This window comes from Coenobita brevimanus, chromosome 72, assembly GCF_032717465.1.
Source record: "Coenobita brevimanus isolate Jiangsu-jjx chromosome 72, ASM3271746v2, whole genome shotgun sequence".
Classification (NCBI taxonomy): domain Eukaryota; kingdom Metazoa; phylum Arthropoda; class Malacostraca; order Decapoda; family Coenobitidae; genus Coenobita; species Coenobita brevimanus.
In genome coordinates, this window is record NC_137025.1 from 4,067,507 (window position 1) to 4,084,704 (window position 17,198).

The 17,198-nt window shown below is 40.4% G+C and overlaps 1 protein-coding gene across 1 annotated transcript in view; it reads left to right on the top strand.

Annotated features, from left to right (window-relative positions):
• LOC145407152 (putative helicase mov-10-B.1) overlaps positions 1 to 16,326 on the top strand; it is a 47,266-nt gene extending 30,940 nt beyond the window's left edge. The window contains exons 13-22 of the mRNA XM_080278170.1: positions 276 to 412; positions 1,608 to 1,733; positions 2,381 to 2,595; positions 5,528 to 5,685; positions 6,213 to 6,353; positions 6,818 to 6,925; positions 10,422 to 10,592; positions 12,645 to 12,721; positions 14,424 to 14,542; positions 15,979 to 16,326. Of these exons, the coding sequence (XP_080134296.1) occupies positions 276 to 412; positions 1,608 to 1,733; positions 2,381 to 2,595; positions 5,528 to 5,685; positions 6,213 to 6,353; positions 6,818 to 6,925; positions 10,422 to 10,592; positions 12,645 to 12,721; positions 14,424 to 14,542; positions 15,979 to 16,049 (1,323 nt within the window). The 3' untranslated portion in view covers positions 16,050 to 16,326. The remainder of the gene's footprint in view (positions 1 to 275; positions 413 to 1,607; positions 1,734 to 2,380; positions 2,596 to 5,527; positions 5,686 to 6,212; positions 6,354 to 6,817; positions 6,926 to 10,421; positions 10,593 to 12,644; positions 12,722 to 14,423; positions 14,543 to 15,978) is intronic.
• The last annotated feature ends 872 nt before the right edge of the window (positions 16,327 to 17,198 follow it).

Sequence of the window (17,198 nt, forward strand, 5' to 3'; positions counted from 1 at the left end):
TATGCTCCACGTTCACACTCATAGACTTTTCACCCAATTTTCATCCACCGTTTTTTCCTTATGTCCAGACCCTCTCAGTTTCCCCTGTCATGTGACATCATGAGTGCTTTAATTATCAGCCAGTCTCTGCCAATCATTCAGTTTTGCTATTTGTAGTACTATCATTCAGGTACCAGGTAGGAAAAAGAGAGAGTAGTGATGATGATTGTGTGTGTGTGTGTGTGTTTATTTGCCATATTGTTTTGGATTACCCTTAGAGTGTATGTGTATTTCAGGTGATCAAGGAACGTCCCCAGAGCCGAGTGTTGGCATGTGCTCCGTCCAATGCTGCGGCTGACCTTCTTGCTGAGCGACTTCTGGAACATGTGTCTGGTGCTCATATGCTGCGCCTCAATGCTGTCTCGAGGACCAGGTGTGTAATTCACCGGGTCGGTCAGGATCACTTGATGGTCGTGATCGTCAGCTTTTACCCTCCCGGAAGGGAGCTGAGAGCTCATATAGTCCGATCTAAGGGCAAGGCTGTGACCTTCACACACGCACACACCCATCCCCTTGCTCAAGGGGGACAGTAACCACCCACTTTGTCAGTGAAACTTTTCGCGACCTGAGCGAGGAGCGAACTCCCGTCCACCAGTTGGCAAGCAAGAGCGTTACCACTGCACCAGCACCAGCACCAGTTTGTATCTGTGTGTGTGTGGGCGTGTGCATGCATTTTTGCTTGTGGATGTATAAAGGTGGTGATGGTGGTGGCAAGGAGGAGGAAGAATACTGTCCTCATATTCATTGTGTACTCATATAAGCGTTTTATACTGTAGTTTGATAGCCATGTTATAATGTAGCCAAAAAAAAAAAATGATAAACCCAAGTGGGTTATTTGGTTGGTACTAGGATTGGGATAATGTTACGTGGTTACTTCATTCTTTCTTCGTCCTTCTGCCTATGTGTGACTTTACATTACCTCTTTTGTCTTTCTTTCCTTCATTCTTTTCTCTTCCTTCTGCCTGTGGGTGACTCTACACTGAGTGACAAGCCTAATGGTTTCCTGTACACCAGGAAACCATTTACTACACTGGGTGGTAACCATATAACCAAATTATGGCGCCTAGTGGTTTAGTGGGTAATTACAGCACTCCAATCGGATTTAGCCGGTGAAGGTTTATATCCAAGGGGTGGTTGGGGTTATTGCTCATGTAATGCCACTCAGGGATGAGTAAGGCTGGTCACTCTGATCTTAAATGTCAGGACCAAATTGCCTAGCCCCGGGCTTCTACGCTCCTCATGGGTCAACGTATAATTGGATGATGGATGGATGGATGGAAAGATATATGTTGGAAGGCCAGTTATTAGTTTGTTTTGCTGTAGTGTGTACCTAAGGTAAAATAAGATGCAGCTTTTCATCATGGATTTTATTTATTCCAACATCTGTCGCATGTTGTGAAGGAGTGACCAGTTTTAAAATATTCAGTGATTGATGAGTGGATATATAACCCATTTCAGTACTTTTGTTTTGCCATATTCCATTTTAATGTTGTGTCTGTCCCATTTATTAGTGGGAGATGGAGTGAAGGTGATAATTATGGGAGTTTTTTTATTTATCTCTGTTGCAGTGCCACAATTCCTGCCAATCTGAGGTGTATATCAAATTTGGATGACAACAATAACATTTGCATGCCCCAGGAGACAAAGCTGTCGCATTACCGTGTCATCGTGTCAACTATGGTCACTGCTGCTTGGTAGGTGTAAGCATTTTGTATTTACAGCATCAATACCATTCCTCCTGCTCCTCCTCCTCCTCCTCTTCTTCTTCTTCTTCTTCTTCTTCTTAGGAATTGGCTACTTGGGCTTGTAATTTTATGCTGTTTTATTTGTTTCTATTCTTACAGGCATATTTGTTTCTATTCTTACAGGCATATTTGCATATCTGTTTTGTTACATTATACTTCCCACCTCACAAAGATCTCTGTGCATCAGTCTTCCCTCCTCATCTGTGTTCTGTTCCATCCCCTCTCCACCCTTCTGCAAATACTGTTCCTGTTTTCTTATATTATTCGTCCTAATTGATCGGCAATGTATCGTATCCCCTCTTCTCTTTTTGCATATTCTTTTCCGTTTCCTGGGAGAGATGTCTTGGGACTTTGGCTTTGTTTGTGGTCTATAAGCCCCTCAGCCACCTTCTCTATACCCCTTATCCTTGTAGGGCCTCCCATAAGTGAATGAAAGCACTCTTCTTTTTTATTTAATTTTTTAAAATTTAGTTTTTATTTTTTTCATGACATGACAAGAACTGAGAATTCTACAATAATGTTGTATGGCCAGATGACATTCCTGGCATTATGTGAAGCTGAGATTATATACTGTTCTGTTGTGGTGCCATGTACAGGCTAGTGACATCTGGGATAGCAGAGGGCCACATGACCCACATCTTCCTGGACGAGTGTGGCCACAGCATGGAGCCAGAAGCCCTGGTGGCATTGGCAGGCCTGGCCAACAAGAATACACAGGTGGTCCTGGCTGGTGATCCTCACCAACTTGGCCCAGTCATCAGGAGCACACAGATCCTATCCGACAGCAAGCTCTTCAGGCCATGTGGCCTAGGTGGGGGCAGAACTAATTTTTCTCTTATTTCTGAAGTTTTCCACTGTATGCAAGGTTTTTATTTTAAAAGGCATTGCATAAATCAGATTTATTAATGTATGTACACACAATCAGTGCACATGTCTGCTGTTTTTGTTGTGGCTCAGGTTGGCTCATCAGAAGATGAGCCTGGTGGACAGTATGATGGTTCCTTTTTTCATGCAGTTCATCCTTCTCCTGTACAGGGATAGGGTAGGAGCTGAGGATCATTTTATAACTTTGTGCCCTCATGTGAAGCATCCCTCCCCAGCACATACCAATAATAAATGTACTGTACAGTAAAGTACTCTTTACACTATATTGAATAAACAAACTACAGACAGAGTGATAACAAGAAACACTGCACACACTCCAATATAAAATACAAACAAACCATATTGGAGTAATAACAATGAACATACTGTGCACACTGCAGCAATAAAAATAAACATACTGAACACAGTGTATGATCTTTGATTAAGGTTGAATTTCAGAAAACCAAGATTAGGCAACTTGGGTTGCAGCAGTAGTTCGGGGACCTGAATGGATGTGTGACCTCTTCATTTCTTTTCCTTATATTGAATCCTGTTCACCATATTTTTTTGTGGGAAATAAAACTTGGTTTACGTTGTTAGTTGTTACTACTGTCTACCCATCAGAGGTATCCTTAAATTCCCCTCCGGTGACTTTTTCTGTAATACAGTTTTCAGTACAAGCTGTGTTTCGTGGTGTGGTACGCTTTCTCTATCATATTCATTCAGTAAAGTAGAGTACTTGTATAAAATAAGAGGGAGACATCATGAAGCCATGCATTACAGGGAACTGTCTATGTTTTAACATGGAAACAGGACCAGTGGAGGTTAGTTAGTACAGGCAGTTATCGAAGAATGTTGTCATGGGGTTTGGCTCTAGCCGGGCCCCAAGGTAAGAATTTTTATCATAGCTCTTTAGTAAATTAAAATACATACAGTATATGAAAGAACAGATAATTGCATAGAAAGCATATTATGGGAGCTGTCCACGACCTACCTAAGTACACTTTGATGAAGGGTGGGTGGGTTAGGATTACGATTGATGAGAGGAAGGATGGTACCGGAGTGTATTGGTGTTATGATGAAGAGGGATAGATTTAGAAGGTTTGGGCATGTTGAGAGGATGGAGGATGACAATTGAGTGAGGAAGGCTAGGTCAAGTAAATGATTCGTGATTAATTTTGTATATAAAAAAAAGAAAAAGAAAAAAAAAAGCCACAGTTGTGCCCCATGGTAATCCTTCATTATCATATTCATTTAGTAAATTTGAGTATATGTATATGTAACATAACAAGGAACCATCCGGAAAGCAGAAAGTATGGGGATCTGACGATAACTTAACCTAACCATGTGTTGATGGGGACATGACCAATGAAGGTTTACCCTAGTGATGTAAAACCAGTTGCCAAGTATGATATAATCATGGTTGTATAGTAACTGCTTCTCTGATGATACACAGTCATTCATCCAAGCTCAAATTTTACCTGTATACAGTTCAGTAGCTATGGCAGATAAACACCATTGACATCATGGGAGGTGTCACGTGCATGTCCTCTGTATTTTGAGTTATGTTGTTCTTATTAACCCAGTCAACCCATCTCTTCCCATTGTCTGCCATTCCCACTGCTTATGATCCCCAGTTTTAAATACAGTGTGTCCAGGCATTGTAAACTTTTGTGTGTGTGTGTGTGAATTTTACAGTATTTATTGTTTGTTTTTAAGAGACATCTATTACAGGTCCCCCATCTGTTAAGTCCTACGTTTCATTAACCCTTCACTGTAGCTTTTTTTATTTTTGGCTGCTACAGAAGATTTTTGTCCAACTTAGGAGAGTCCCCTAATAATAAAGGGGTACCATCCACTCACTCAGTGTAGTGCTGCTCTGGGTGTCTGCCCTTTCCTCTCTTCCTTCCTTCCTCTTCTGCCTTTCTTTCCTTCATTCTTTCCTCTTCCTTCTGCTGTGAGTGACTTTACATTCCCTCTTCTGTCTTTCTAACCTTCATTCTTTCCACTTCCTTCTGCCTATGGGTGACTCTACACTGAGTGACAAGCCAAATGGTTTCCTGTACACCAGGAAATCATATACTATGCTGGGTGGCAACCATGTAACCAGATTATGGCTCCTGGTGGTTTGTGAGTAAATAAGGCACTTCAGTTGGATTGAGCCAGTGCAGGTTTATATCCAAGGGGTGGTTGGGGTTTATTGCTCAAGTAATGCCACTCAGGGATGAGAGAGGCTGGTCACTCTCATCTTAAATGTCAGGACCAACTTGCCTAGCCCTCAGGTGGTATGCTTCTCATCGGGCAACATAGGATTGGATGCTGGATGGATGAATGCCATACCTAACTTGTTCATTTGGAAAAGCCAACCCTAAGCCAAATAAAATCAGGAGATACCATGAATAAAGTGTCAGGATGTTTTCTGACAGGTGTTGTAAAGATTAATCCTTGCCTAAAGACTAGTATTTGTACAGGCCAAATTCCTTATAAGAACCTTAAATGGGATGTGCATCTAGTTCATAATTGAAGAGAGTTGGTGTAATTTTATTCTTGTAGCCTCCAGACTGTTTTCTTCGGTTTAAGAGACTTTAAACTGGAGGGATTAGATAAAGCCTTAATCAACTCCTCCTCAGTCAGATTTGAACATAATCATTGAATAAAATCATCTGGTGATAGAGTAGCCTGATGAAAGTGAAGAATCATTATAGTAAAGAAGTTAAAAACAAAAAATCAAATTCGTATCTGAGTTCAGAATAACTTCATAATGAATCATAGGCAAGTTAGGTAAAGAAATGGTTTTAATTCATCAGCTGCTTAGTAATGAAGGATCTTCAAACAAGAATGAACTTTGCTATAACCCAGCTCTTTATTTGTTTGGACAGACAAATCATATCTAGAGCGTCTGATGGGGCGCGAAATGTACCAGCCAGCGGATGGAACCTATAACACACTTGTGGTCACCAAGCTTCTCAACAACTACCGCTCACACACACACATCCTCAACCAACCTAACCGGATGTTCTATGACTCACAGCTTAAGGTTCGTATGTCCAGTCTGTCAGTTTTGTCTCCCTGTGCACATTTTTTCTAAACTAATCAGTTGTTTTATGACTCGGCCTAAAGTTCATTTGTGGATATTTAAACTGTTTATGTATGCAGATCTGTCCTCAACTAGTCAAGATGTTCTGTAACCCTCACTTGAAGGTTCATCAGTCCAAACTTTCTGTCTTGATATGCACATTTTCATTGGTCAACCTTGTCATATATTTTGTGATTCTCAGCTCAAGCTTTGTATGTACGGTATTATTCAGTGTCATGAGTCCAAGATTTCATGTTAACCACCTATGTACAAGAGTGGGAATAGAGCTGCTACATTTCTAATGAGGTGCTGCATGATGTGAATATGGGTGGATGGAATAGGGTTTTGATGGTAATGGTAACTAACAGGATTGGATAAGTTGATGTTTAGAATAATATTACGACGATAATGCTCATGAATAAAGTAGTATTGGATGGTGGACGGATTGAACAGGGCAGTAATGACGATGACTAATGGTGGCATGACAGGTGTGTGCTGATGAGGTTCTGGCAACATCTCTGTGTCGCTGGGAACACCTGCCCAAGAAGAACTTCCCACTGATCTTCCACAGTGTGCGGGGGAAGGACCAGCGAGAGGGTGCCAGTCCCAGCTTTTTCAATGCTCAGGAGGTCAGTGACATTACAGAAATCATCAGAATACATTTCAACTACTGTATATCATTCTAGCCTTGTATTTTTAAGTTTATTCATGCATCAAAGACTCAGTTCTTACACCTATCAACCCGAGAGAATCTTCCACAGGAGTATCCACTAATGTTTGATAATATCTAGTTCAATCCTTCATCATCTTTAAACATACTTGGGGTTTCATTCTCTCTCAGTATCTTACAGGAAAAATTGCTTTGATATCTGACATACTCGCTGACCGAACACTCCCACTGGTACATAACACTGCTGGATATCAAGGTATGGGTGTATTTTGCTTATACTTTTCCCACTTTTATACTTTTCCTTGGTTCTGGATTCTCTATCACCCTATACATGGGTGAGGTAAAAGGTCAAGATTAGTAATTTTTAAGCTGTGGTAAACTAATATTGTGTAGTTGTATTTGTCTGTATTTGTTGTGTTTCAGGTGTCAAAGGTGGTGGAGTACACCAAAAAGCTCTTAGATACCCGCAGTCCAAAAATCAAGGCCCAGGACATCGGCATCATAACACCCTACAGGAGGCAGGTGGAGAAAGTGAGTACAGTATACAGTACTGATTTCCTCCATTCTTATCTCGTTCCAAAATCCTCTGTCTATCAATCTATAGCCAGATGCCATACTCCCATGAGGGTGCTAAATCCCTGGTCATGCACTTCTCTCACAATATTCATTTAGCCAGCTCGATCTCTTGTCAGTCCCCGTACCTCACTGACTCCCACACCTCTCTTCCTCACATACTTATTCACCATTTCCCCCCACCTTCTCCTTGGCCTACCTCACCTTCTCCCTCCTTCAAATTCGCGCAGATAAACCTTTTTCAAAACTCTATTGTTATCCATTCTCTCCGCATGACCATACCATCTCAGTACTCTCTCTTCGATTCTGGTGTCCACGGACTTCCTCACTCAACATCTTTCACGAATCACATTATTTCATATCTTATCCACTCTCTGTATTCCACATACATTCCTCAGCAGTTCCATCTCCACTGCCCTCACTCGTGACCTTTCATGCCACACCATAGTCTCACATTGATATGTTAAGTTGGCACTAACACTCCCTTATGTAAGCCTCGTGCAGCTGCAACACTCAAGCCTCTGTTTCATATCAAGGCCTTCATTGCACCAGCTACTTTTCTTCCTTGTGTCACTCTACTTTCCATTTCTTTTGCAGATTTTCCTCTCTTTTTCTATCACTACCCAGGTATTTGAACTCTCACCATTTCCAGTCCCTCTTCATTCACTGTAGCATCGCACCGGGAGTCACCTTCAGTCTCAGTAACCATCACTTTATTCTTTTGTACATTTACTCTCAAGGCACGACGCTCACAGACATCAGCAAAACTCTGCTGTAGCCTAGCAAGTTCTTGTCCGGTATTTACAAGTAGTACTGCATCATCAACATACAACAAATTTGTGATATTTCATCTATCACCATTCATTACCAATGCCATCTCCCTCTCCGTTACATGTGTTTTTACTTCTCTCATCACCCCATCCATATATATATATATATTGAACAACCACGGGGACATCACACAACATTGTCGCACACCCACATCAATTGTGAACCATTCACTAAGATGCCCATTAACCCTTACGCATGCTTCACCACCATCATAAAAACTCTTGATGGCCCCTAGCAGCTTATCAACTGCGCCGTACATGTGCAAAACCTTCCACAATCCTTCTCTGTCTACTTTGTCTTATGCTTTTCCATATCCATGAATGCCATATATACAGTAAAAGTCCTATTATTCGGCAGCTGATTGTTCGGTAGATCCGACATTTCGGCAGTTTTGAGAAATAGTCCCATTTACAAAAATCATTGATTGTTCGGCATATGTCCGGAATCATCTCGGCAGTCTAGGAAGTGATATCTGTGGATTGTAGGCCTAATGTTTCATTACACTTCTGTATGTTCACTAATTTCTATATTTTTATTCAGACTCAGGTATAGTACTGTATTGATTACAATATTGCACAGTATCATACACTACAATAACCACCCCCACCAAATTAGCGAGGGTCACTTTCCAAGCCCCCATGCTAATTCTTGAAATTCTTTCATTCTTGATGCCTTTATGAAAATGACTTACCGGGAATTGAGTAGCCCATGACACTGTAATGCATTACCCATAAATAAATGTTGCTTGTTAAATCAGTTTCCCCGTTGTTTTTAGCTGTACGGCTGTGACAGCTCTAGTATTTTTATTCCTCAGCATAATGGTGGGACTGTCCTGTTTAACTGAACCTAACCTAACCTAACCGAGTTTAACTGTATTTAACCAAGCCTAACCTAACCTAAAGTCAGAAAAATACTTAAAAATAAACTGGAGGAATATGAATTGCTAAGGTCTCTCTGATGAAAGTTAAACATACATTTAGTTCTCATTCTTTTGTTTGTTTTTGTGCTTAACGTGAAAGAGAGAGCATTGATGCAAACAGTAATATATCCCATTAACCCCTTAATAACCTCCGGCACTGAACAACCTTTTACAGTGCCGATGTCAGTGATGTTAAGTTAGTGTGAGCTATAAAGAAAACGGAACAATTATGGGGAGGGAACGAAGGTCACTGGTATGTTTGCATGACTACGCTACGATTCCAAGCAGTTAGGCGGTCGGTTAATCTCAGATGTTTTCGCCCATTTGGTAAATACACCGTAACTTTATCAATCTTTCCGTGACTCATAGCGAATCATAGCATGGGTTTAGGAAGCTAAATAACACATTGCTAGGTGAGCCAGACGATTATCTTCCCATCTTTAAGAAAAATAAATTGATTTCAGAAGAATGGAAGAACTTTACGTACTCAGAGAGGGATTTAATTTCTTCCATTTTCTTATAAGATGTGAAGATAATCGTCTGGTGCACCTAGAAATGTGTTATTTAGCTTCCTAAACCCAAGCTATGATTCGCTATGATTGACTGGAGAATTAATAAAGTTACGGTGCATTTACCAAATGGGCGAAAACATCTGAGATTAACTGACCCCCTGACTGCTTGGAATCGTAGCTAGAGTCGTGTAATTATACCAGTGACCTTCGTTCCATTCCCATAATTGTTCACAGTTTTTCCATAGCTCACTAACTCGACATCGGTACTGTAAAGGGTTGTTCAATGTCGGAGGTTAGTAAGGGGTTCATGGAATACATTACTGTTTCCATCAGTACTCTCCTTTCACATGTAAACAAAAAAAAAAACGAACAAAAGAGTGAGTGTTAAATGTAAGTTATAACTTTCATCAGAAAGACCTTACCAATTCAGATCCCTTTACTTTATTTTATGCAATTTTCCGACTATTTTATTTTGTTTGGAAAAAGTACTGTATACAGTACTCAATCCAAACATATTTGTAATAATATAAGTAGTGATGAGTTCACCAATACAAGTGATGTACTGAGCTGGTAGGTAATATTCCGTATCATTTCGGCCATCCAGGAAGTGTTATCTGACTTGTATGCCTACTGTGTCATTACACTTGTATATGTTCACTAATATATATATATATATATATATATATATATACTGTATTTCAGATTCAGGTATAGTACTGTATTGATTGCAGTATTGTACAGTATACAGTACTCTCTCCAAACACAGTTGTAATACCGTACCGTAAGTGGTGATGAGTGTTCACCAATATATTTAAGGTACTGAGTGGGTAGGTTTTTGATTATTCGGCAAATCTAATTTCTCGGCGTCATCCTGGTCCCATAGATGCCGAATAATGGGACTTGTACTGTATATATATATATATATATATATATATGTGTGTGTAGTGGATGATGGATGGATGGATATATATTATAAAACTGCTAGCTGTGATGTGCATGGAATAATTTTCAGTTGAAGTATGAAGCACACAGCAAAAGAGTATAATAAAGATGGATACCCTGACATTTGAGGAGGAACAAGAATTTTGGAAGGCATGATGGTGTTGGAAGGGGTTTGTCAGTGAACTTTTGCTTGTGATAGTAGCATTGATGCAGCTGATTACCTACGTCTAAATATCCATCAATTCTTCAGATACGGAATCAGCTGAGGAAGGTTCGAAATGCTGATGGACTGAAGGTAGGCTCACCAGAGGAGTTTCAGGGCGATGAGCGGCGTGTGATCATCATATCCACTGTCCGGGCCTCTGCAGACCATCTTGCACATGACCAGTTCTTTAAGCTGGGCTTCCTACGCAACCCCAAGGTAGTGTATGTAGGCTGTTCAATTTAATATCTTAGGAATTGTACTGTATAGTGTCTGTATTTCCAGGATTTCTTCCCTCAGTGGTAAAGAGCAACCTTATAGTGTTTGTTAGTTATTGTAGCTTATTTGATCTGATCTGAGAAGAGATGAGCCTTAAGCTTTTAAAAGCTGGCAGCTGATTGGTTGTCTGAGTGCATTCATTATTAATGACATTTAAAATTATTTTTAATGTATGGGTTTCAATAACTGTTTTTTGATAAGAATGCCCAATAGAATATTATATACAATTATTTGCATACATTAATATAAAAAGGGGGGAAGAGGGAGGGGGAGGCCGAGGATGAGATGGAGGGATGGGGTGGAGAGGTATATGAGAGAGGGGTGTGTGAGTTGGGAGCAGGGCAGTGAAATGGCGGGGGACAGGGCGACTTGGAGGCGATTTGTTTGTGGCCACCCCAAACGGGATTGAGGCGTCTGGCAATAGATAGATAGATAGAATATAAAAATGGGGCCTCATTATCAGATGGCCTAGATGCATGTGAAATTTTGAATTCTTTGAACAAAGCAAAACATGTCCAGGTAAAGTTTCATGAGTACTCTAATCTTTTTCCCCTCCATGTTAAGGCAAATTAAGGTAAATAATGTCATTACTGTGACATTATGTAAAATCTAACCTAGTAAAACATCAGAATTCCAGTGAAATATGACTGGTAAACACGGATGAAGAAGCTATATGTGGCTGTCGCTTTTAAATATCCCACAGCCTGTACCTTGTCACAGCTCAGTTGTAACTAGACATTCAAAACTTAAAAGAAGCTATATGTGACTGTTGCTGTCAAATATCCCACAACCTATACCTTGTCACAGCTCTGTTGTAAGTTGTAACTAGAAATTCAGAACTTAAAAATATAGAAAACTTACGGACAATGCATAAGTAGAGAGTATATTGCAAACTGATGCGACAACAAAACACTTTTAATTTAATCTGAATATTCGTCTGCTTAGTCAAGTGGGACATCCCATGAGCGGCCCACCCCACACCCCCAAGTCTGTCATTCATCAGAATTCAGGGAATATGTTGTACAATATTTCATTACAATTCCAATGTTTTACTAGGTTATATTTTACAAACTATCACAGTAATGACATAATTTAGCTAAAGTTGCCAGAACATGAGAAAAAAAATCAATGTACAGTACTTGTAAAACTTTGTTTTGATTAGGCCATCCAGTAAACTTAGTGTGGCCCCGTTCTTAAATTAATGTATGCAAATAACTATTTTTAATACTTTATTTGGGCAGTCTTAACATAAAATGGTTACTGAAACCCTTATAATAAAAATTTTAAATGCATTGTTAATATTGATTGCACTCGGACAACCAATCAGCTGCCAGCACTCAAAAGCTTAAGGTTCATCTCCTCTCAGATCAGATCAAATAGGCTATGGAACTGTATCAGTTTTGCTTTGTACTTGATATGTTGTAAAACTAGCTCTTGACATACAGTATTATGGGCATCACATTACTCTCATGGATAGTTGGTAAATTATGCAGGTAGTGGAAATTTTGTGTTCTCAGTGAGTCACCCTCCATCCACTCCCTTGTAAAGCTACTGAATGGTTTCTTGTAGCTCGGTAAACCAGTAACTACCTTGGGTTAGTAACTGCATTGGGTGGTAACCATATAACCAGACAGATCCCTAATAGTCCATTGGGGTACGGTGCTCTAGACAGACTTTGTTCGTGAGAGCTGGCATATGAGGGAAGGTTGGTTTGTTGCATACACTGTTTGGTGCCTGAATAAAGTATCCCAGTATACTCAGCTGTTAATGAGAGATTATTTCATGTTTAATTCTTGCACCTCATTATTGTTGTGCTCCTGTTAGGGTACATTTTTCTTTCTGAAAGGGTTAGAACAGCCTTCATAAGCCCCTTCACTGGGTCTCTCTAGACTTTTGATAGCAAGAATTAACCAAAAATGTAATAATGGAGGAGTTCAGTTTATTAATGTTTGCCTACTTCATCCCTTCCTTTCCCATTCCCCTCCATTTCAGAGGTTCAACGTGGCTGTCACCCGAGCGAAGGCATTACTCATTGTTGTGGGATGCGCCGACATCCTTGCACTCGACCAGTAGGTATCAACTTATCCACAACATAAGCAGTGAGTGTGTAGAATGTAGGTTGTTTGAGAGGGGTGCATGGATGTCAGTGAATGTGTAGAATGTAGGTTGTTTGAGAGAGATACATGGATGTCTTCGCACTTGACTTGTAAGTATCATCCTTTTAAATAACTAACTGTTGTATAAGATGTAGGTTGTGCAAGAGGGATGTACAGATATCCTCTTGCATCATCAGTGTGTATTACATGTTTATGATATCAATTGCTTTGTAGGGTATAGGTTGGGCAAGAGCTGTACAGGTATTCCCATATGCATCTGGAATTTATAGCTCATTTCAGTGTTAGCAGTTGGTGTGCAGGGTGTAGGTTGTGAATAAGAAATATAGTATCATGAGCAAAAATTCACCTACAGTCCCTTGCCAGCAGTCTTCTGTCTTTGACATTATTCATTCCTCCCAGAATGTCAAAGAGATTCTTCTCATATGTATTGTGCTTCATTGTGCTATCGTATAATATCGTCTCATTTATAAAGGCTCCAACGTACTTGTGTGCATCAGCCTTGGGCAGTTAATGGCAGCTGTCTATCCTGCTTGATCTTAGGCTTTTCATGTGTTGTTTTGGTAGGGTTAGATCAGGACTATGCATCACTGCCTTGACCCATGTGAGGCCACTTCCTTAACCACGTAAACAGCTGACGCAATATGCACCATAAATGATGTAACTCATTTTATATTTTTATCTTTTCTTTACTCAGTTAATTTTGATCAGCAAAATTTCTATATCATCATCATCATCTGGACCTCCTTTCCCGCTGCAGGGCAGGGTGAGGAGTAGCAATGTCCAGACAGCCCAAGTTTGCCCAGTTCAGTAAGCCATTCTTCCATTCACTCATCATTCAAGCCCCTGGAATCCTGGCTTTATCCGATATGTCAAAAACTTTCACCACATTCAGTAGCTTCACATAAACGTACAGTATATATTTCTGCGTACAGTATATACGTGCATAAACCATATGAGTGTAACATGAATCAATTATTACCTTTTAAAATGTAAATCTGAATCATTACAGAAAGAGCCATCTTATCTCAAATTTTTGCTATATACTGTTATGTATTATATAGAAATACCATCATGCCATGCCTTGTTGCATTTTTTTTTTTTTTTTTTCTCCACGATGTACAGGTACCTTAAAAATAACAAAGTACTTAAAAAATTGTTACATTTACGTAACTCATTTCTCATATTTCAGTGCTCCCAGATATTATAACACAAGTAGAGAAGTATCAGAGTCAGCAATCACACATCCTTCCGTCTTAGCAGCCTGAGGCTGAATTGTGGGAACTTTAAGAGGGTGAGGGAGGGAAGTTTTCCTACCTAGCAAGAACTAGCCAGTTTCAGGGGATGGTGGAAAATCCCAAATTTTACATACAGTATACTTTCCCCACAGTTCTGTTACATTTCACTGCATTTCAATACAGTACATTCCCAAGGCAGTGGAGTTCAATATTTTGACTGAGTAGCTTAGAACTAGGCCTCCTACACTGGTTCTAGAAAAGATTGGTTGATGGATGGTTGGAATGGATTAGAGTAGTATTTATTGAATCATGGATGGATGCATGTAGAACAATAATTGACTCTGGTTAAGTGATGGAGAGATGTAAAATGTTTAGTGAGGGTGGATTTGGCAGTTACCATAACCATACACTAATTCCAGGCACTGGGGTGGGTTAATGCGGTACATTCAGGACCGTGGAGGCTACATTGGTCCCGCCCCCAGAGCTCTCGACGATGATATCGATGACGTTATCTCTCGTTTTGAAAGCCTCGGCCTGAGTCAGTATCTCTCTGTTCTCATTTCTTGATATTTGCAGCTCAATATTGGTCATCCTCGGCTCACTAGTTTTCTTTGTAACCAAACTTATAAGGTTACCCTGTATATTCACAGGGCGTTCTAGGTCAGGAAGTTATTCTATGCCATTTTAACCTCATTATGCATTTTGACTCATCTGTGCATAAAATCATCATCAGCAGCAGCAGTAAAGACAACATTTGTAGTGTATATAGTCTTTCAGCTTTGCATTTCAAGTTGTCAAAACAGAAATATACCATACATCTATCTGTCTGTCTGTACCCAGAGGCCTTAATTGTAAAAGGGATTGCCAAATACATTAGTTTCCTTCATGTCATTCTGTCCTCCTCCATCAATGTGCCCTCCCTCCAACTCACACACCCCTCACTAATATACCTCTCCATCCCGTCCTGTCATATGATCTTTAGTCCTTCCCTTGACCTCCCCCTCTCCATCTCTCTCACATACATTTTCCTAGTCAGTTTCTAATTCTCCATTCTTCCATATGGCCAGACCATAATAACCATGCTTTTTTAAATTTAGCATTATGTTTGTCTACCTGTTATTCAGTTTGTTCAAATGTAAAACTTGTTTTGATACCACCTTTTCAACAAAGAAGAGTAACAAAGAACACAGTGTAGGAGTTCATAAGAGCAAATAGATGGTAATGTTATGTAGTTTAATTATATGTTCAGAGTCACATGAGCTGGAGTTGCACTTCATGAGTTAGGGACCTCAGATGGTAGTGAACATTTTCTCGAGATTCAGTTCCAGGGATCTGATGTATCATTATCTTGGAAATCCAGTCCAGTTGCTACACTTACATCAGTCATAGTCACATTGTTTAAGGTAATTTTGGCGGAAATGGTTATGGTAATTACAGTAAATCCAGTAGGTTGATACTGGTGGTCATGTGGTCAGGTTCTGGCTTTAGAGATGGGAGAGGGGGCAAAAAATTGAAAATAATGAATTACTGGAAATGTCTGGCCAGTCATGTGGTCCAATCCCAGCTCTGCCTTGATATGTAGAGAAGACCATCTATTTGTTACACCTTATTGATAGTGGGGCATTATTACATCCACATGCTGCCCTGCATAGGATACCTGTGTTGGATAAGGCTGCATGCTATTACATATAAAAATGTTGCATTAAGATCTTAGATGGAAAGGTGGACTGTGGACACAAATGAAACAAGATAATACAGTATGGTATGCACCCACTTGCAGAGATGCCAAAATTTGAAAGAAAGTACAGCACAGTTACCATTAATGTAGTCATAATTACAGTAGTTACAGGTAACTATACCTGTTCTTGGCTATTCTTTTGGTAAACAGGCTTTGGTTATACAGTACATATCGCTGGATAATTGATATATGCTACTGTGAAACAAACGCTGACAATAATGTTGTTTTTGTTCCAGATCCGGTGTTGGGTGAGGATGCAAGTGCACGGGAAAAGGCCGAGGCTCCTGAGTGGCGTACTGAACAATAACGTGCTGCTTCTCCCACTCATACAACCTGTGCACTCATGCCTCATCATTACATAGCCTTTACCATTACATATTATACTTTCCCCTCTCACCACAGAACCATTCACTATTATCACACTTTCCAGTAACCGTGACACAACCCATCACTGCCATCACATAGCCTTTTACCCTCTACATCATCACTCACCCTGCCTCCCACCACACATTCCTTCACCACCATCACACCGTGTCCACTACCACTTCACAGCTTGTCCTCATCATCATACAACTTTTCCCCATCATCACACAATTTATCCCCATCATTGTTTTTGTTTTTAAAGGTTTCAACATGCATGCATGCATCGGCCTTGGTCACCTCATGGCGGCATTCCATGCTGCTCGATCTCTGGCATCCCCTGTCCTCTCCACATGGCCAAACCATGTCAATTAGCGTCTCCTTATCACAACACCAATACACTCTAGTCCCATCCTACCTCTTAACTTTAGCATCTTAAAGCTAGTCCATCTAGGCCTTGCACTCAAGGATACACTGAATATCCACCTGATCATTGCCATTTCTGTACGTTTGAGCCTGCAAATATTCTCTCCCTTTACTGTCCAGGTCTCACTATCATACAGCATTACACTCCTAACACATGCTGCATACAAAGATCCCTTAGCATGTAGGAAGAGCCCTCCCAGTGTCAGGACAGACAACAGTTCCTTGAACTTCTTCCAACCACTCCTCACTCTAGCCACAGAGCTAGCTCATGCCCCGCCTTTAGCACATAACGTCTCCCAAATAACAAAACTCTTCCACACACTCAAGAGACTTACCAGCAAGTTCAATCGTTTCATGCCTGGCAATATCCACATGCTCTCCCCAGCACACTGTACACATGAAATCAGCATTATCTTGCAGTCTACCTCTAATGCAAACTACATCTCGTATGCACCCGCTTAACACAAACACAACACAATATGGAGTTACTTCCCATGCCCTTGTGAGAAATTGTTCACAGCCACTCTCCCTCATCTTTTTTAGTGCCACTCCCAGCCCTAGACCATCACTTTTGTTTTATCTGCATTTATTCTTAAGCCCTTGTGCTCCATTCCTTCTCTCCACTTCCTAAATCTTTCCTCCACCTCCCTTTCATTCTCTGCAACCAACA